Source organism: Cryptotermes secundus, unplaced genomic scaffold (genome assembly GCF_002891405.2).
Source record: "Cryptotermes secundus unplaced genomic scaffold, Csec_1.0 scaffold441, whole genome shotgun sequence".
NCBI lineage: Eukaryota > Metazoa > Arthropoda > Insecta > Blattodea > Kalotermitidae > Cryptotermes > Cryptotermes secundus.
The window spans coordinates 615,769-634,547 of record NW_019727400.1 but is presented as its reverse complement, the minus strand read 5'-3'; the positions used below and the strand labels follow the sequence as shown (position 1 = coordinate 634,547).

The window sequence follows — 18,779 nt, the reverse complement described above, 5'->3', positions numbered from 1 at the left end:
CTACAGGTGACTCTTCCGATGTCGATACAGTGTGTTCTTGCTCTGCAGGTGACTGTTCCGATGTTGATACAGTGTGTTCTTCCTCTGCAGGTGACTCTTCCGATGTTGATACAGTGTGTTCTTGCTCTGCAGACGGATGTTCCGATGTTGATACAGTGTGTTCTTCCTCTGCAGGTTACTGTTCTGATGTTGATACAGTGTGTTCTTCCTCTGCAGGTGACTGTTCCGATGTTGATACAGTGTGTTCTTCCTCTGCATGTGACTCTTCCGATGTTGATACAGTGTGTTCTTGCTCTGCAGGCGGATGTTCCAATGTTGATAGTGTGTTCTTGCTCTACAGGCAGATGTTTCAATGTTAATACAGTGTGCACTTGCGCTGCAGGCGGATGTTCCAATGTTAATAGTGTGTTCTTGCTCTGCAGGCGGATGTTCCAATGTTGATAGTGTGTTCTTGCTCTGCAGACAGATGTTCCAATGTTAATACGGTGTGTCCTTGTTCTACAGACAGATGTTCCACTATTAATACAGTGTGATCTTGCTCTGCAGACAGATGTTCCAATGTTAATACAGCGTGTTCTTGCTCTGCAGACAGATGTTCCAATGTTAATACGGTGTGTTCTTTCTCGCAGGCGGATGTTCCCCACGTGCCGCGTCTCCTTCACGGGTGTTAGACCCGACCAAAGGTACGCCGTGCTGATGGACATTGTTCCGGTGGACAACAAACGGTATCGGTACGCGTACCACCGGTCATCGTGGCTCGTGGCCGGTAAGGCCGACCCTCCCGCCCCCTGTCGCCTTTACATGCACCCCGATTCGCCCTTCACCGGGGAGCAACTCAGGAAGCAGGTCGTCTCCTTCGAGAAAGTCAAACTCACCAACAACGAGATGGACAAGCACGGCCATGTGAGTTTCGAGGATGCTTACGTTTCAAAATACATTTAAAATGTTTACACTCACCAGTCAGAAGCATAAGAAACAAGACGCTCTGTAACGTCTCATTACAATGTCCTTTTCCTGAAGAGCCTTTGGACTTCAAATCTCACAGTATCAGATAGAATACTTTTGTTGGAACTCGCTGAATAACGACGTAATCATTTCCATTGTGCAGGGCTCTTCCCATATTTTCGGAGAAATGTATCAACTTCATGGTCGAAGATTAAGTAAATTAATAAACTAACAGAAACAAACGGCAAGCTCGGTTTCTGCTGGTTTCTTTCTTGGATTACACTTAAGTTTCTGAAGAAGGAGGTAATATATTGCTTCGAAACATCGGGGTCTCTTCTAAACTACACGGTGTTACTCTTCAAGAAGTAACTGATTTCGGTTATTATAATTTCTATTAAATTATATTTGTGGATTTAGTATCTTTATTTAAGTGGTATTTAAAACTTATTACAAAATTTTAAGCTGCGTTACGATGGTGAGAAATTAGGGGCCATAATTTACTTCCGGGAAATAAGAACCGGAATTATTTGATTTCGTTGCAGCTGGTTCTCAATTCGATGCACAAATACCAGCCACGGATCCACCTCGTGAAGCGTCACGAATCATCCGGAAGTTCTCCTATCACAGATCTGGAGTCTGAAGAATTCAAAACGTTCATCTTCCCAGAGTCGGTTTTCACAGCGGTAACAGCGTACCAGAACCAGCTGGTAAGTGCTCCAGCCTGCTTTACCACAACAAAACAACGAGATCGCTTAGGGTTTAGAAGTTAGTTACTTATACAGAAAATCCGGATGAAAGATATCCAAAAGAAAATAATTATATCTCAGAAAGAATTTATTATACACATTTATGGGTTACACCACTACAAAGGCAAACTATCAAAATTTTTTTCTGAGTATATAACTTTCTCAATACATTTCAACGTGGGCTCCCTTCGTGGCACGACAAGTATCCAGGCTTCAAGCACGTTTGGTGTTGCCACAGTAGTAATCAGCCAATGGAAGAATAGCTTCCATTAAAAAAATAAAAATACTACAGACATAGAACACGAGAAATATTTGTAAAATTGTAAATAATTATTCGTGAGCATTCGTGCCTCGAGTGTGGATTCGAACCCATGATCCCAGTGATGGAAGAAGTTGAAGACATTTCATGACTTAGATCATGTCACCGTTATGAGTGACATCACCCGTCTGTACGACCTTACATAACACAGTTCCTGTTGGTGTCATAAAGTGACCGACAAGAGAAGAAAACAAATAGGTTAAAGACACAAAAGCGTCACTGTCTGAGGGAAGGTGAGTCATTACTGATTACCCTTTAATGATGCAAACATGTGCTGAAGAGCATTAGTCTTCAGGATAGACGGCGCTCCTACTGGACATATCAGCAACGCTGGCGCACCGATGCTCGACGGGTTTAAGGTCATGACAGGCCCCGGGATTCTGTTTATCGATCACTTTGCTGGTCGCTGCCACAGCCGTTGTTTGATGCTCCATAAACCGCTACAATTTGTCCAGCCATCCTGTCTACGCTTGCATGATTTGCTGAACAAGAAGTCACCGGGTCCACGCGACCCCCAGGACATTAACAATTGCATCAACCCCAGTGCAGCGTGAGAGCTGCACAAGCGTAACTGAATGCTCCTTTCTCACCCACGCCTCTGTAACTAACTAACTAACTAACTAACTCACGGAGCCATGTCCTTCTTCAAAAGCCAACAGTAAAAAAGTAGACAAAAAAGTAAAGGTATCCTTGTAACAGGCCGTGGAGGCCCATAGAGGTGTGAGATGTTAAGGCTCCCACATTTTATAGACAGTCGACTCACAGATGGCGGTGATGTTAGCCTTACACGCCGGCCACCATTTGACCCGCAGGAAGATTCCTGGTACTCATTTCTGTTAGAGGCTGAGTCGGCCCCAGGGCCATAGTGTGGCTGGAAGGATTAGGTGAACTGAAAACATCCACCTCATCGGTATTCGTTCTACGACCTTTCGGTTTTTGCATTGTGCCTCAACCACCTACGCTACCATGCCAAGTGTACTGTAAAATAATTTGACTACACCGTCCAGTGTGACTCACATGTGTGTGTGTGTGTGTGTGTATATATATATATATATGTATAATGTCTGTATATGTTTCGGTCAATTAATGACCATCTTTAGAAGGTAAATAACAACACGTTGAGGAAACTACGTACTAAATCATAGTACAACAAGTTCAAAGTTGTCTAAAGTTTTATATATAAAGATTTCAAATAAAGCTAAAATGTGATGAGTTAAAATATTAATATAATTCTTAACTTATCACACAAGAAATTCTCAATATTTTACTAAAGCTGAAGGTTCGTTACCGCTTTCACAAGAGCCCGCCATCTCCCTGCAGCCTGACTCAGATGACTCCACTCCACAATATCCCATTCTGTATCTCTACCACATTTGTATTATTCTCGTACCTACGTTTAGGTCTTCCTAATTATCTCTTCCCTTTCAGATTTCCCACCGAAATCCTGAATGAATGTGTCTTCTCTTCCATGTGACTTTCATGCCCTGCCCACCTCATCCTTCCTTGACTTGATCATTCTAATTATGTTTGGTGAGGAGTACAAGTTATGAAGCTCCTCATTATGCAGTTTTCTCCAACCTCCTGTTACTTCATCTCTCTTCGGTCCAAATATTCTCCTCAACACCCCGTTCTCAAACACCCTCAGTCTATGTTCCTCCGTTAATATCACGAATGAAGTTTCAGAGCCATACAAAACTACAGGCAATATTATGGCGTTGCATATTTTAATCCACGCGTTTTTTTACTGACACAGATTTTCATCAGAATTCTGTTTCTCTTGAAGATATTTCTATTGTCTTCACGGAAATAAGGCTGATTCACTGAACAAAAATGTTAGGTGTTCATATAGTAAAAGGTAAAGCAATCGCTATAATAGGCCGTGAAGACCAATAGGGTTTTGAGACGTCTAGGATCCCACATTTCCTAGAAAATCGGCCCACAGATGGCAGTGAGGTTGTCAGCCTTAGTCCCCGGCCGACCTTTAACAGCAAGAAGTTTCCTGGTACACGTAACCTATTTAATTCTACATTTCACTGCGTCACTGAATTCAAAGTATTGCGCCCAGAGACTCGTTATTATTTGACCCGATATAATCAATAAATTTTTCTGATACGTTTATCTTATTCTTACAAACGTCTTACTTCTCTTTTCTGCAACACCACAGAAATATCTTCTGGGATGTAATGTCGATTAATCTCGTAGAAATATACCTCACTTTACCTTAGTATGAAAACAGAGAAATAAATACGGTTACAGAGCCAATTCATTCAATGAGCAACACGTCACAGTGGACAGTGGACAGTGTCCAATTATCACGTACGAGTAGAAAGGATCTGAAAGAAACATGTAAGCTATTAAACAACAAAATACGTGGCTTTAGTCCTCAAGCGAACTATACCGACTGAGCTACCACCGCTTGCCAGCGAAGTTAGTGCCAACTTTAGCGGAGAGAGAGTGTCGCGTGGTCAGCGCAACGGATCGCCACGGCCGTTAATCTCGGTCTTCTAGACCGGATGTAAGCTATTAAAATACGCTAATATTTTCAACGTTTCCTTTACTCTCATTATTCAGCTTAATAATTGCTTCTATTTCATTCGTTAAATGACCTTAATTACATTCGCAATGACGTCGTTGTTTGTGCTTATCATTTCGCTATAAAACTTCGTGAAATGGAGTGATGCAGTAAGCAAACATAAGAGAACACACACGTGTTAAATCCTAACAGCCGTTACTTCACAATACAAATTACTCTGAGACACTATGAGCATTTGAGAAATGAGGGTTCAAATAACAAGGCTACGTGGTATTTCTATGGAAAGATCAATTGAAATATAACGAGGCAATGCAGTTAACTGTGTACCAGATATAGCCTGTTTTATTGAAACATCAACACAAGAGTTCAGCTTCATTTTAGTTCGTCTATACAATTAATTTTATAATAGTCGTAATTTGTTTCTATGGAAACATCAGCCATAGAATATCAACTGAAATGCAGTGAAGCTATGAAGTTAATTTTATATAAAAATTTATGGTTGTTTTCTATAGAAACGTCAATAATGAAACATCAACTAAAACACAAAGAGGCTATGGAGTTACTTCTATAACAGACTGCCTTGTTTCTATAGAAATATCGACCACGAAACTCTGACTGAAGAATAATGACGCTAGGAACTAAATTCACTAACATACATTTACTTTACCTGAGTCAACATTGAAAGTTCACCCAAGGTATAATGAGTTCACGCTGTAAATTCTGTACTTACTTACTTGCTTATGGAGCTGAGCCCTTCTCGAGGAGAAGCCAAATCTACATCTACTCAAGAATTTCCCAGCATTTTATGGAACCCGAAGGTTCATTGCCGTATTCACAAGAGCCTTCCACTGGTCCCTATCCCCAGCCAGATCAATCAAATCCGTACTATCCAATCCTGTCTCTCTAAGATACATTTTAATATTGCCCACCCACCTACGACTTGGTCTTCCCAGTGGTCTCTTTCCTTCGGCTTTCCTACCAATATCCTATAAGCATTCCTCTTCTCCACCATTCATACTACATGCCCTGCCCACCTCATCCTCCTTGACTTGATCGCTCTAATTATACTTGGAGAACAGTACAAGTTATGAAGCTCCTCATTATGCAGTTTTCTCCAACCTCCTGTCACTTCATCTCTCTTTGGTCCAAATATTCCCCTCAACACCCTGTTCTCAAACACCCTCAGTCTATGTTCCTTCCTTAATGTCAGATACCAAGTTTAACACCCATACAGAACCACAGGCAAAATTATAGTTTTGTATATTCTAATTTTTATGTTTTTGGACAGCAGACGAGTACACAAAAGGTTTTGGACTAAATGGTAGCAAGCATTACCCGAGTTCAATCGCCTCTTGATTTCCTCCTGAATCAGGTTTCGATCTGTTATCTCTGTTCCCAAATATCTGAACTGTGCCACATTTTCAAAAAATCTGTTAGCTATCTACATATCCTGATTTGGCCTTCATCTTGGTGACGAGACAGCAACATATACTTAGTTTTCTCTGTGGTTACTTCTAGACCAACTTCCTTACTAATGTCAATTAAAGTTTGTGTTTTTCTTTATGGTATCTACATTATCACCCAGTAGATTCACATCATCAGCACAGGCCAACAGCTGATGTGTCCTGTTTAATTTCAGTCCCACCTGGTTTCCCTGGACCTTCCTAATTGCATATTCTAAGGCAAAGTTGAAAAGGAGTGGCGATAAAGCATCTCCTTGTTTTAGACCATTCTGGATAGGAAATTTTTCAGACAAATGTTTACCTACACGGACTTCACTACGCATTTCGTTTAAACACATTTTAATCAACTTAACTAGTTTCATGAGTATCCCAAACTCTATCAGAATATTGTACAATACTTCTCTCCTAACTGAATCGTAGGCTTTCTTGAAGTCTATGAATAGCTGATGCACTGTCTCATCGTACTCCCATTCTTCTCCAATATCTGACGAATGCAAAAGATCTGCTCTGTAGTTGATCTGTTACGTCAAACCCACACTGATGATCCCCAATAATTTCATTTATATATGGACTTAACCTTGAAAGAAAAATATTGGATAAAACTTTGTATGAAGTTGATAGCAAAGATATCCCCCTATAATTACTACAGTCAGTTTTATCACCCTTCTTGTGAACCGGTACAATAATAGACTCCTTCCACCGATCAGGCAATTTTTCCGTATTCCAAATAGAATTAATTACGTTATGAATCTTACAGTGTAATATTTTGTCTCCTCCTTGAATCAGTCATGCTGGAATTTGATAACTACCTGGCGATTTATACCTTTTCAGCGCCAATAAAAAAACCACAAATACGAGTAAGTAAATAACTTTAATCGGGAGTAGCATAATTATATTATATAAGTAAATTGATAAGGTACAGAAAACATGATCATCAACACCGAAATGTTTTATAGTAAAGTTTTCATCTGAACAAAATCTTTTTAAGTTGTGCCGACTGGGAAGCAAATGCTACTGCAGGATAATCAGAAGGGGATCATGCAACCGAGTGCGAGTTTATGATTTAGTGGCGATAGGCCCTGAAGGCTTCAGTGTACAGATGTGAAAACTACCTTGACCGTTGACAAGCTGTCCTGAGGCAGCGGGGCAGCCTAATTGCACCGGGAGCATCTCTTCGCACCTCATCATGCCTCTCCCATGCCCACACACGCGGTGAGTTCTCCCACACTGCTCAATCTCAACAGAACAGAAACAAGGATTCTACGAGTACATTACAGTACAATCTGAAGGTACTATCGCATATCAAATTTTGTTGCGTGTTCATTTCCACAAGAAAATGTTCACTATTTTGGAACCCTACATCTCACTTCCGTTCTCACGATTTAAACCACTTACCACAGTTCGTATTTCAGATCCTATTTATGTTCCATGCATTTGTGTAGTTGATTGAGGCACTACGCTACAAGCCGGAAGGTGACGGTTTCGATTCCTGATGAGGTCACTGGATTTATAAATGATCTATTCATTCCAGCCGCACTATGGCCTTGGTGTCGACTCACCCTCTAACAGAAGTGAGTAACAGGTATCTTCCTGGGGGTTAAAGGGAGCCCGACGCGTAAGGCTGACAACCTCACTGCCATCTGTGAACCGACTGTCTTGAAAATGTGTGAGCTTCGACATCTCACAATCCTATGAGCCTCCACAGCTTTTTACAGGAATAACTTTACCATTTTTTACATTTATCTTTGTTCTGCACTTAGGTCTTTCAAGCCGCCTCTTCACTTTGAGTTAAAATCTTATCAGTATTTTGTACAAAACTTCCAATAGGCTGGTAGAAGTTCAGCGGTGTTACGGAGTAACTTATTGCATACATCTTCAGGACTGAATATTAAACCATGCAGGTAACCGACAAGAAAAGGTGACAGATTTCTTTGATCACTCTTCGAATATATCCACAAAACTATACGGCGTCAGATCCCGGAACCCCGTGATCTATATAAAATTGTGAAGAAAGTCGTCTTCTGGGTTTAGGCGCCGTGTAATCTTCGTTTTGGCCGACGTTTCGGAGGAACCTATCGCCTCTATTTTCAGAGCAGTTTAATGGCTTGGAATGCAGAGAGCAGTAGCTGTAGTGATAGGAAGTGAAAGGCGCACTTATATACGAAGTAGGCAGGAGGGGGTGGTTAGGGAGAACGGACCAATAGGAGCAGTGGAGAGCGATTAAGGCCATATATGGTGTTATGTACTTCTTATATAAGTGCGCCTTTCACTTCCTATCACTACAGCTACTGCTCTCTGCATTCCAAGCCATTAAACTGCTCTGAAAATAGAGGCGATAGGTTCCTCCGAAACGTCGGCCAAAACGAAGATTACACGGCGCCTAAACCCAGAAGACGACTTTCTTCATAGTCATCGCCGTGAAAACCTCAAAACTTACATATATAAAATTGTGTTTGCTTTCAAGTACTAAGGAAAATGACAAACATTTTGAGCAAGGGTGGCGGGGTTTTAGTTGTATAAATTCGAACCGATCACTTCCAGAATACGTACACGTAAAGTGAAGTCTCGTCTGAGTAGCTGCTCTACTGCAACATAAAGGAGAAGTGTGTAGCGCGGAGCGGTTGGCGGGCGGGCAGGTGTTGGCATTACGCCTGGTGTTCCAGGCGCGGCCATAGCGACAGATGAGTAATCTTTCAGTTAACAAGTCAGTTGCGTATCATTTCCCAAGTGGTATGTCGCTTGTTAGAGGATTTTTGGAATGCGCAGTCAGACGGTGCGTGAAGACGATCTGAATTGTTATTTTGATTAAGGAGTACATAAATCACACCATCCTCCCTACTGCACAGGGTAGAAACCGACTGTACCTGTGGATTTAAAAATTGTTCATTTTATTGGGAGGGAAATATTTTACTCCTGCCAAATGTCAAAAATTCCTTCGCTAGTTACAAATAAAAACATCTCTGAAGATTACTGTACTTATAGTGGCTGCGCGGTCAAAGGCACGAAATTCTTTCGCTCACTCGAGCAATGGGATCATGATTTCGAATTCAATTAGATGCATGGATGTCTGTGTGCGTTTGTGGGTAAGCGGCCTTGCGACCGGCTGATCCCCCGTACAAGGAGTCCTACCGACTCTCTATAAAATTTATAATTTCAGAACTAATTCTGAATAGGAACAGACTAGACAGCCTATTACGTCAAGGTAGAAAAAGAATACTGTATTGGATTGTGACGCCGTGTAGTTTGATAGAAATTCAGCAACGTTTCGGAATATAGGAAACCTGTGGACCAGTTACAATGGACTTGTGTCAATAGGTGAGTTTTTGGTCACGATATATATATACATAAAGGAAACTACATAGTCTCGCATTTGTTTCCTTTCTGCAATGTTTCAAATTTGCGTACAAGAGAAAAATTAAAAACTGCTCCAAATTCGGCAACTCTCTCCTATGTGCATGGAAGTACCTCCCTCTCTAGTGCTCAAACATTTGGATGGATTTCATCCATTTTCTATATCTGTGGGATTTTTTATCATTTCTTTTATTGCTAGTGGGGTGGGACTAAGTCCCTTGTACTGCGGCCACTTCTGGCCTATTGTACCAGCCCCAGATGATAGGTGAGGATGATTGTGGAGCAATTGGTGGAATGAAGGTTGGCAGGGGAAACCGAAGTACTAGGAGAAAACCTGCCAAAGCGCCACTTTGTCCACCACAAATCCCACTTGACCAGACCCGGGATCGAACCCGGGGCGCCGTGGTGGGAAGCCAGAGACTAACCGCTTGAGCTATGACGCCGCATTTTTTATCATAGGTCAGTTGTTGTTAAGTATGAAGATCCTAGCTCCAAAAATAGGGGATCTTCATAGAGGCCACCAATCATAAAATATAGATTCTCTACATCAGCTTAAATGATTCTGATTAATTTTCAGTCTTGTGTGGAGACTCTATCTCTACATAAAAATGAATACGTTAAATCTTTACGGCCTCTACCGGCTGTGATACTTCAATCTTACCTGAGAAATTACGAAGTTTTTGCAAATGTTTTCTTACTGCACTTGTATCAGTAATGCCAAAATCTTTTCTAACACTTCGTTACTTTTTTATTTGTCATTCTGTATCGTGAGACTCCATAACCGACAATAATTCCTACTTCCACCTGTCTTCTCATCTGTTTTCCCTTCCTTCAACCTTAGTACCCATAACAAGGAAGAGATAGCTAATATATCCCTGCACTTAATCGGGTACTGCACCCTAAAGACGCATGGGATACTGGATACATAGCCTAACCGTTCTCAACTCTGACACTAGATGCAGATGAAGGGTCAGCTTCACTCCCCTGCCTATTTACCACCAACCAACCACCTCCGGTATCCATTGTATAGGGGGCTGGGTGGGCCTAGTATTCACGTTATGGAGAAGAGAAAAAATCAAATGCCCCCGCCAGAAATTGAACCCTTATTCCTCGATAGTCCAGCCCACAATCCAATCCTACTTTTGACACCAGTTGTCACGTGATGGAATGACTATAGACCGGATTTGGATCAGTAATTGGATTTACTGACCACTTACAGATCGTAACTACCGGTAAATAAAGTCCTACCGCTAATTCACACACTCGGAAGTTCACTAAAGAAAGCATTAAACCTTCTCAGTCAGCTGTGTGTTCACCGGTTGTCGCCTGGGAACGGCTCCCAATAGCTTCCTCAGCATCCGTGTTCACGTCCTTAATGACCGGCGACTGTCTCACAACAAAATTCTAGACTTGTCCTGCTTATAACACCTAGTCACGGACCGCATAGAAAACACCACTTCCGACAGTTCCGACGCATCCGTCGCATGGACGACGTAGAAAACCCCGCTTCCCAGTTAGTACACTGTAGCGAGTTAGGAATCTGTTGCCCAGCAAAGGGCATTACTTAGTAATATACTGAGCTGCCCCCTCTCACAAGTAGAGGCAGATCTGCCTATATAGTGTTATAGAATGTTAATGAGGGTGAGGTGTGCAGGTTAAGCAGAACGTAGGAGAGAAATAAGAAATGTATACATACTTCGAGGGAAGGGACCACGAGTGAGGTTCAGGAGAACACAGGATGATACTATGTGATTTGAGGTTCTCACGGATGTAACTATGATTACTGTCTTCCTGTGTGACGAGGTGTAATTTGGCATATATTTACCAGCACTTCGGAGGAACCTACTTTTTCCTTCTTCAGTGTAGGAGAATAAGCCGGGAGAGAAAGAACAGCCAATGACATAGGGAAGAGGGAAATTAACTGTGGATGAGGCAGAATCAATGGGAGCAATGAAAAATGAATGTGCATCTGAAAATGGACGCCATATTCTCAGGAGGATAATATTAAAACGAATCTTAGAGAAACTGTATGTAATGGTGTGGACTGTATTAAAATGGCTCAGGAATTGGTTCAGTCGGAGTTGTCAGTAAAGAACGCAACGTATTTCTCAACAAGTTGAGTAACCCTTTAATGTCCATTGGTTACTTTATGTACCACATGCTTTAACGTACTAAATCTCTGCATTCTGCCCACAGAGTTTATCTGTGTGCTCCGTATGGTTCTCACAGTAAACAGCGACTCTTTCCCTAAACAGCATTAACCGGGTGGGCATTGTAGTGGTGAGGTAATGTGTTTCCTGTGAGGTACGAACTGAATCCTTATATATTACGTATTTATAATAAATTCATACTTTAAAGGTTTAACTATCAATTCTATTATATTCTGGTATTTTGTGTAATGTCACGTGTGGTCTGATAAGTGATTATTAATGTTTCGTTCCATCTTCTGCCCCTAAGAGAGAAACAGCCTATTTCTTTCAGATGACGGTGCCACAATCGCCAGGACAGGGGTTTGAACCGTCACAGCTGTAAATATTTCATTCTCAGCTATAAGTCTTCCAGAACTAGTATGGAGTTCGAGGCCGTAATTGAGGTTGATGGAAGTGGGGACTTGCTGAGATTCCTACTCACGTTTCTTCCTATAAAATCACCTGTTAATTTTGCAATAATCACTAAGTCTACAGGGGCAAAGGAGAGCAGCCTAATTTTAACGTTAGTCAAACAGCTTGGCGTGATATTTTTGGCTATAACTCAAATTTAGAAATTACTCGTTTCACATTAAGATATACGGCAGATGAGATCGGCAATAAATTAAGTGGTGACCGTGTGACAGTGTGACAAACTGACAGCAGAAGGTATGCGCACGAGTTCCCATTAATTGGACCGAAATGCGTTGTTACCATAGTTACAGCAGAGTGGGTAGCAAATGAAGCATGCAACGCACAGCGAACGCCGACAGTACCACCACATAGTGCCACGACAGCAAATATCAGACCTCAAGTCTCCTGCTTCTCTGTTTGAAGGTCCCGTGTTTGAATACCTTCTGGAAACCGGCTATCCTAGTCTATAGCAGCTCAACTTTTTCTTCCAGCCTGGAGATGGAGGCAGAAAGTTTATCCGAAACGTCGTTGAACTTCTGCAAAACTATATAGAGTCAAATATTATGTTTTTGGACATTATCCATTGTCTTGTCTCTATCTAAAAACCATCCTGTTTATTTTTCAAAACACAACGTTTCGGAGACAGGGACTAGCTCTGTAGATTGGGCCCAACTGAGTAGGTTTTATCTGAAGACGGAGACAGCTCTGCTTGCTATCTGCTTCATGCTGTCTCTTGCTCTGCGTATTCTTCTGGGACACCTTTTTTGCCTCTTTACGGTGGCGCTTCTTACCAGACACCTGATACAATTCGAAATTAGGATAGTCACTGTTATTAACAGGCCACAATCTACCACTCGGACGGAAATATACTAATGGGGGAGGGAGGCAATATAAGTGTTGTGGTTACGCTATTTAGGGGCACTTCCATATCAGGGGTGGCCAACAGACTTGTTTCATTCTGTCGTTCTATCCTAATGGAGGTAACATTTAATAATGCAGTTGGAAAGAACAGATGTAGCTAATATCATACATTCTTGTTAAGAAGTAGATAGCCGCTCACGTGGTCAAGAAATTTTTCGTCTTCAATGGGACCCACATAATCATAACCGTGTTCACAACAGATCATCACTGGTCCCTATAGAATCTGCAGTGACCAGTCATCGTCTGATGATAGGTGAACAATCGATTAGAAAGCATCCAGAATGAAAATGTCGCAACCTGCCCTCTATATGCTTGTCTGAATAGGCTCAGGAGAAAAATGAAATGGAACATCCAGAAGAGCTGGTGTGCCAGCAGAGATTAGAACCGATTTCCTCTCGAATATGAGTTATGCTAATCCAATCAGCAGTCAGCCCTTTAAAGCCGAATGGTTATTAAAAGTACCACAAGGTTTTACACACTAAAACTCTGCACTCTGCCCACAGAGTGTATATGTGTGTTCCGTATGGTTCTCACAATGAACAGCGACTGTTTCCCTACACAGCATTAACCGGCTGGGCTTTGTAGCGGAGACGTGTTTCCTGTGAGGTACGAACTGAATTCTTATATATTGTTTAGAAGAAATTCAGTTTTCGATGAGTTGCACGAGTCCCAGAGTCGTAAAATTTGATCATGAGTCCCATGGGACGCGGAACAAAGAATGACTGTGCTGGCGAGGACTAACAGCAATTTTCCCGACCCGATCAGTCTTTAAAAACAAGTAGAAGTCTTAGAAAGAGTAAAAATTCTGTCATGAGTCCCAACGGGAACCGAAACCAAGACTTTTTTTTAATTCGCTTAGTGGGGGGTGGAGTCCGACTGGGTCCACTCGGCACGGCGGCCACTGATTGGCTTATTGTAGCCTGCCCCAGGTGATTATGATGATGGAGAATTTTGTGGAATGAAGATTGGCAGAGGAAACCGAAGTACTCGGAGAAAACCGGCCCCAGCCCACTTTGTCCACCACAAATCCCACTTGACCAGACCCGGGATCGAACCCGGGCCCCCGCGGTGGGAATTCAGAGACTAACCGCTTTTGCTATGGCGCGGCCTAAACCAAGACTTACTCTGCTGGCGAGGGTTAGCACAGTCTGTACAGAAACTTACAGTACGTCAGACAGCTATTACCTTGGTTTCTGCGTGGTGTAGGAAACAGGAAAAACGGAAGGCTTGCCAACTTTCCGCCGGAAGGCGACGAACCTTGTCTGACTGATGGACCGGCTTAACGTGCAGTTATGCACCACTCCACAAACAAATCTTTGTAGTTCCCTCCGGCCGCCGTGATGTATATACCACGGCCTCTTGCACCATTAAATTTCAAAACGCACAACTTCCTAAAGGTGGGGGAGCAATTAGTGGTGGTGTGTGCTCGTGATACAGGATGCGACAAGAACTGCACATCGGAATTATCTGGGAAACTTCTGCGTCGCGGTGCACTGGACTGCAAAATGCACAACACTCAAAAGTTAAACATTTATAAATCCTATTTACTCACTCACTGCGGTCTAGAAAACCGAGATTAACGGCCGTGGGGATCCGTTTCGCTGACCACGTGACACCCCCTATCCGCTAAAGTTGGCACTAACTTCGCCGGCAAGAGGCGGTCGCTCGGTTGGTATAGTTCGCTTGAGGACTACAGGCCACGGAGTTTGTAAGAGTAACGAAGTCAAGTAGGATGATATGGGCAGGGAAAGTAGCATGCATGAGACAAAGAGGAATGCAGATAGGATACTGGGGGGAAAGTCAGAAGGAAATAGACAACTAGGAAGATCTAGACATAAATGGGAGTTAATATTGAGGTGGATCTTAGAGACACAGGATGGGATGGTACAGACTGGGTTCATCTGACTAAAGGTAGGGACCAGTGGAGGGATGTTATAAACACGATGATGAACCTTCGGGTTCCCTAAAATGCTGGGAAATTCTTGAGTAGCTGAGCTACTGGCCACTTCTCAAGAAGGACTCAGCTGCATGCAGTTAGTTACGAGTATTTAGACTGGGGTGAGAGTGAGTGTCTTGGCTCACCGTACCTGCAAACAGAAGATAAATGGGAGAAACGATGCAATTGGTGGGATGAGAAGAGGCAGGAGAAACCGAATTACTCGGAGGAAACCTTCTGTGATGCCACTTTGTTCACCCAAATCCCACATGATCTACCCAAGGCCTTTATGAAACTCGTAACTGTATGATTTGAAGTTCTCAGGTCGGTGGTTATGAAAAGTTATATCTCCTGGGGTATAACGCCGTGTCTGAAAGCTAAACGACGTTTCGGAGGAATATGTCACCTCTATTTTCAGCGTTGTAGAACACGGGTAGGCCAATAAAGAAACCAGCATGAAGCAAGTATCAATTAGAAAACCAGCTAAATACCTGCTTCATAGTAGTTTCTTAGTTGAATTATGATTCTAGGCCGCGACGTATTCTTTCGATACATCGATTGACTTTCGGCGTACTGCACTGCATTATATCCCAACCTACGTATATCTATTCGCCCCAGCTATGGCACTGAATAATGCTTCCAGGAGTTCAGAATATAACTTCGAAAAATAGGATATTTATTTATAAGCGATGAATTCGAAGAAAATGTGTAACGAAGAGGTCGTGGCCTACTTCAAATTACTATCTGGCATTTTCTTGGAGAAACCTAGGAAAATACAAAACCACTCAAGACAGTCGGTATCCTAACGAAGATTCGAACCGGGAATCACCCGAATACAAGTCATATTTTTTTTTTATAATTTTTTTGGTGTGGAATAAAACTGAGTTCAGTTGGTTCTGCGGGCACTATTTGGTTTATTGTACTAGCCCCGGATGATAGACGATGGATGGGCAGTGAGAATTAGCAGGGGAAACAAAAGTACTCGCAGGAAACCTCCCCGAGTGCAACTTTGTCCACCACAAATCCCACATGAAGCCGGCGACTAGCCAGCACGGCCTCATGCGAGCCGTAAGTCTTGTAACCCCACTCTAGGCAGTAAGATAGATGTTACGGAGAAAGTTTCGTGGGAAGGAACCCCCTTGATTGGACATGTGACGAGCACGTTTGAGAGTCACAGTAGCAGCGCCCTTTCTGCTTGTCGTTAACATGAGTGCTTAATGTTTAAGACGGAAACCTAATCGACTTCATTACAGGAAACGTTCTCACATAAGAGAGTATGTGAACTGAACTGCAGCACTGGCGGCCGGGAGAGGGACTCCACAATGAATTAGATGCATGATACATACCAGGGGTATAAAAAATTCGTTCATCATATCTGAGATTACGCGAATTCCTGTGGAATATGTAATGATGGCTTTTGCTGAGGAAAAGGCGGATGGGGCGTGAAGCTAGTCACTCGTCTTCGTTTAGAGTAAGATTTTATGCATTTATTTGTAGTTTATTTATAGGCTGTGTCAGAAACTGCAACTGCAGTGCATGATACTTGTGTTATTCCCGCAGTTCTTTCTTTTCTGCAACGTTTCATGTTTCTGTACAACTTTCCCAACTTCGGCAACTCGCACCTATATATATAGCGCCGAATGACTGATGATGCTGAGTGGAAAGTAGTGGTCGTAGCCTATTAAAGGTATTACGCATAAATTCAGCTGGAGGGTGTGAAGAAAATCACTAAAAATAATTAATTAATTTGAAATAATTTTGTCGTGGCCTAATTTAAGATAATATCGCAGAATTTGACGAGGAAAACAGAGTAAAGTCATGAAGAAACTTAGATAGGATGATCAGTGTTTCGGCAGAGGTTCGAATTCTGTAACTCCGAATAAGAAAAGCCATGTTACAACAAGCTGTAGCACTAATAACTTTGCTATACGGAAGTGAGTCGTGCAATCTTAGAGCAAGAGGCGTAACAAAAATACAGCCAGTGGAGTGAGGAGACTTGAGAAGAGCTAAAGGCTGCAGTAGAGTGGATCTTGAGGCACTATGCTACAAGCCGGAAGGTCGCTGGTTCAAGTCCCGTTGAGGTCATTGGATTTTTCTCAATTGACCTAATCCTTCCAGCCGCACTGTAGCCCTGGGGTCGACTCAGCCTCTAACAGAAATGAGTACCAGGAATCTTCCTGGGTGTAAAGTTCTGCCGGCGCGTAAGGCTGACAACCTCACCGCCATCTGTGAGCTGATTGTCTAGAGAAAACGTGGGAGCCTCAACGTCTCACAACCCTATGGGCCTTCAGGGCCTGGTACAGGGATACTTTTACTTACTTACTTTACTAGAGTACATCATGTTTTCGCGTGTTGTCTATGTTACGCGACAAATAAATTCACGCAGATCTCGGATTTAGCGAACAAGTTTATTGGCCACTCGCTTTTACACGCGCAAGTACAAATATAATCACTTATACCGTCTGCGGGCGTTTCTTTTTCACTGTTATAATTATGTCAAGTGTCACAATAGATTTGTACCAACAGTTTTGGATTTGTCTCTAGCGAGATAGAGGCAGGTTGCGCTCAGACTTCGCAGAAGAGTCCCAGAGTGTACTAACAGCGTAATGGCGCTCTAAGTGAATAAGTGTACGAGTGTGTGTAACGAAGACCGCTGTGGTCTGTGTTCCTGGCTACAGATCCAGAGGTCCGGGTTCGATTCTCGGCGCTACCAGATATTTTATGAGAAGTTGTGGGTCTGGAACGGGGTCCACTGAGCCCCGTGATGACAATTGAGGAGCTATTTCAAGGAAATAGCGGCTCCGGTCTAGAAACCCGAAATTATCGGTCGTGGGGATTCGTTGCGCTGACCAAGCGACACCCTCTATCCGCAAAATTTGGCACTAAACTTCGCCGACAAGCGGCGGTTGCTCGATCGGTATAATTCGCACGCGGACTAAAATCACGGGGTGTGTATACAAAAAAGCGTCCAATATAAGAATTCGTTCCAATCCGAAGACCCACGCCAATTTATTCCTGTTGCGTCAACAGCAGACATGTTACAATATTAAGAAGTGGGATATTTTGACAGAAATAGATTAACACAGACAAAATTTGAATAAACGATTGGGATAGAACGGATGGCGGAAAAATGCACAGACAGATTATACAGTATGAAACAAAAGAACACCAAGGAAGACCTTGGAAAGGTGTAATGAACATGTTAATTCGTGGCAGACTTTATTGCGTATATTGCAAAGTAGAGGAAGAAAGTTAACACGAAAGAAACAGGCGATTGGTTCCTGCTTTCTTACAACTATGACTCAAAATTCATATCGTCTCGTAAATTCCAGTCCGGAAAATTAAAACAAAAACAAACTCCGTGGTTTTAGTCCGCAGGCGAACTATACCGACCAAGCGCCCGCCGCTTTTCGGCGAAGTTAGTGCCAACTTTTGCGGATAGAGGGTGTCAGTGGTCAGGACAACGGATCACCACGGCCATTAATTTCGGTTTTCTAGACCGGAGCCGCTATTTCCTTGAAATAGCTCGTCAATTATCCTCATGAGGCTAAGTGGACCTCGTTCCAGACCCACTATTTCTCAGAAAAGTCTGGTAGTGCCGGGAATCGAACCCGGGGCCTCTGGATCTGTAGCCAGGAACTCTGACCAGTAGACCACAAAGGCGATCTAGTAATCTACATTTAGTGAAATTAAACACCGAGTCCAAAGGCCAAAATTAAATTGATTCAAGAGCAGCCATGAAATATGAAAATGTACAGACTTGGAGAGGTCAATATAATCGTATTGTCAGAAATGTGAAGTGTAAGGTGAGAAACTCAGTGACATCTAGCGGTAAGCGGTGTGAAACAGGAAGGGTGGCCATTGTTGAACAAATGAAAGGCGTTGTGGTGGGGTGGGGGGAGATCATTAAGTGGAGTTTGAACTTTTTACAACACTCTTTTCGGGAAGTGTTATACTACACAGTT

The 18,779-nt window shown here is 42.6% G+C and overlaps 2 protein-coding genes across 2 annotated transcripts in view; one reads left to right on the top strand and one right to left on the bottom strand.

The window, feature by feature from the left end:
* The window catches only part of LOC111864694 (golgin subfamily A member 7), a 405,703-nt gene that overhangs the window by 275,742 nt on the left and 111,182 nt on the right, over window positions 1-18,779 (bottom strand). The window lies entirely within an intron of this gene.
* LOC111864693 (T-box transcription factor TBX20) overlaps window positions 1-18,779 on the top strand; it is a 96,049-nt gene that overhangs the window by 60,933 nt on the left and 16,337 nt on the right. The window contains exons 3-4 of the mRNA XM_023852125.2: window positions 630-903; window positions 1,488-1,652. Of these exons, the coding sequence (XP_023707893.1) occupies window positions 630-903; window positions 1,488-1,652 (439 nt within the window). The remainder of the gene's footprint in view (window positions 1-629; window positions 904-1,487; window positions 1,653-18,779) is intronic.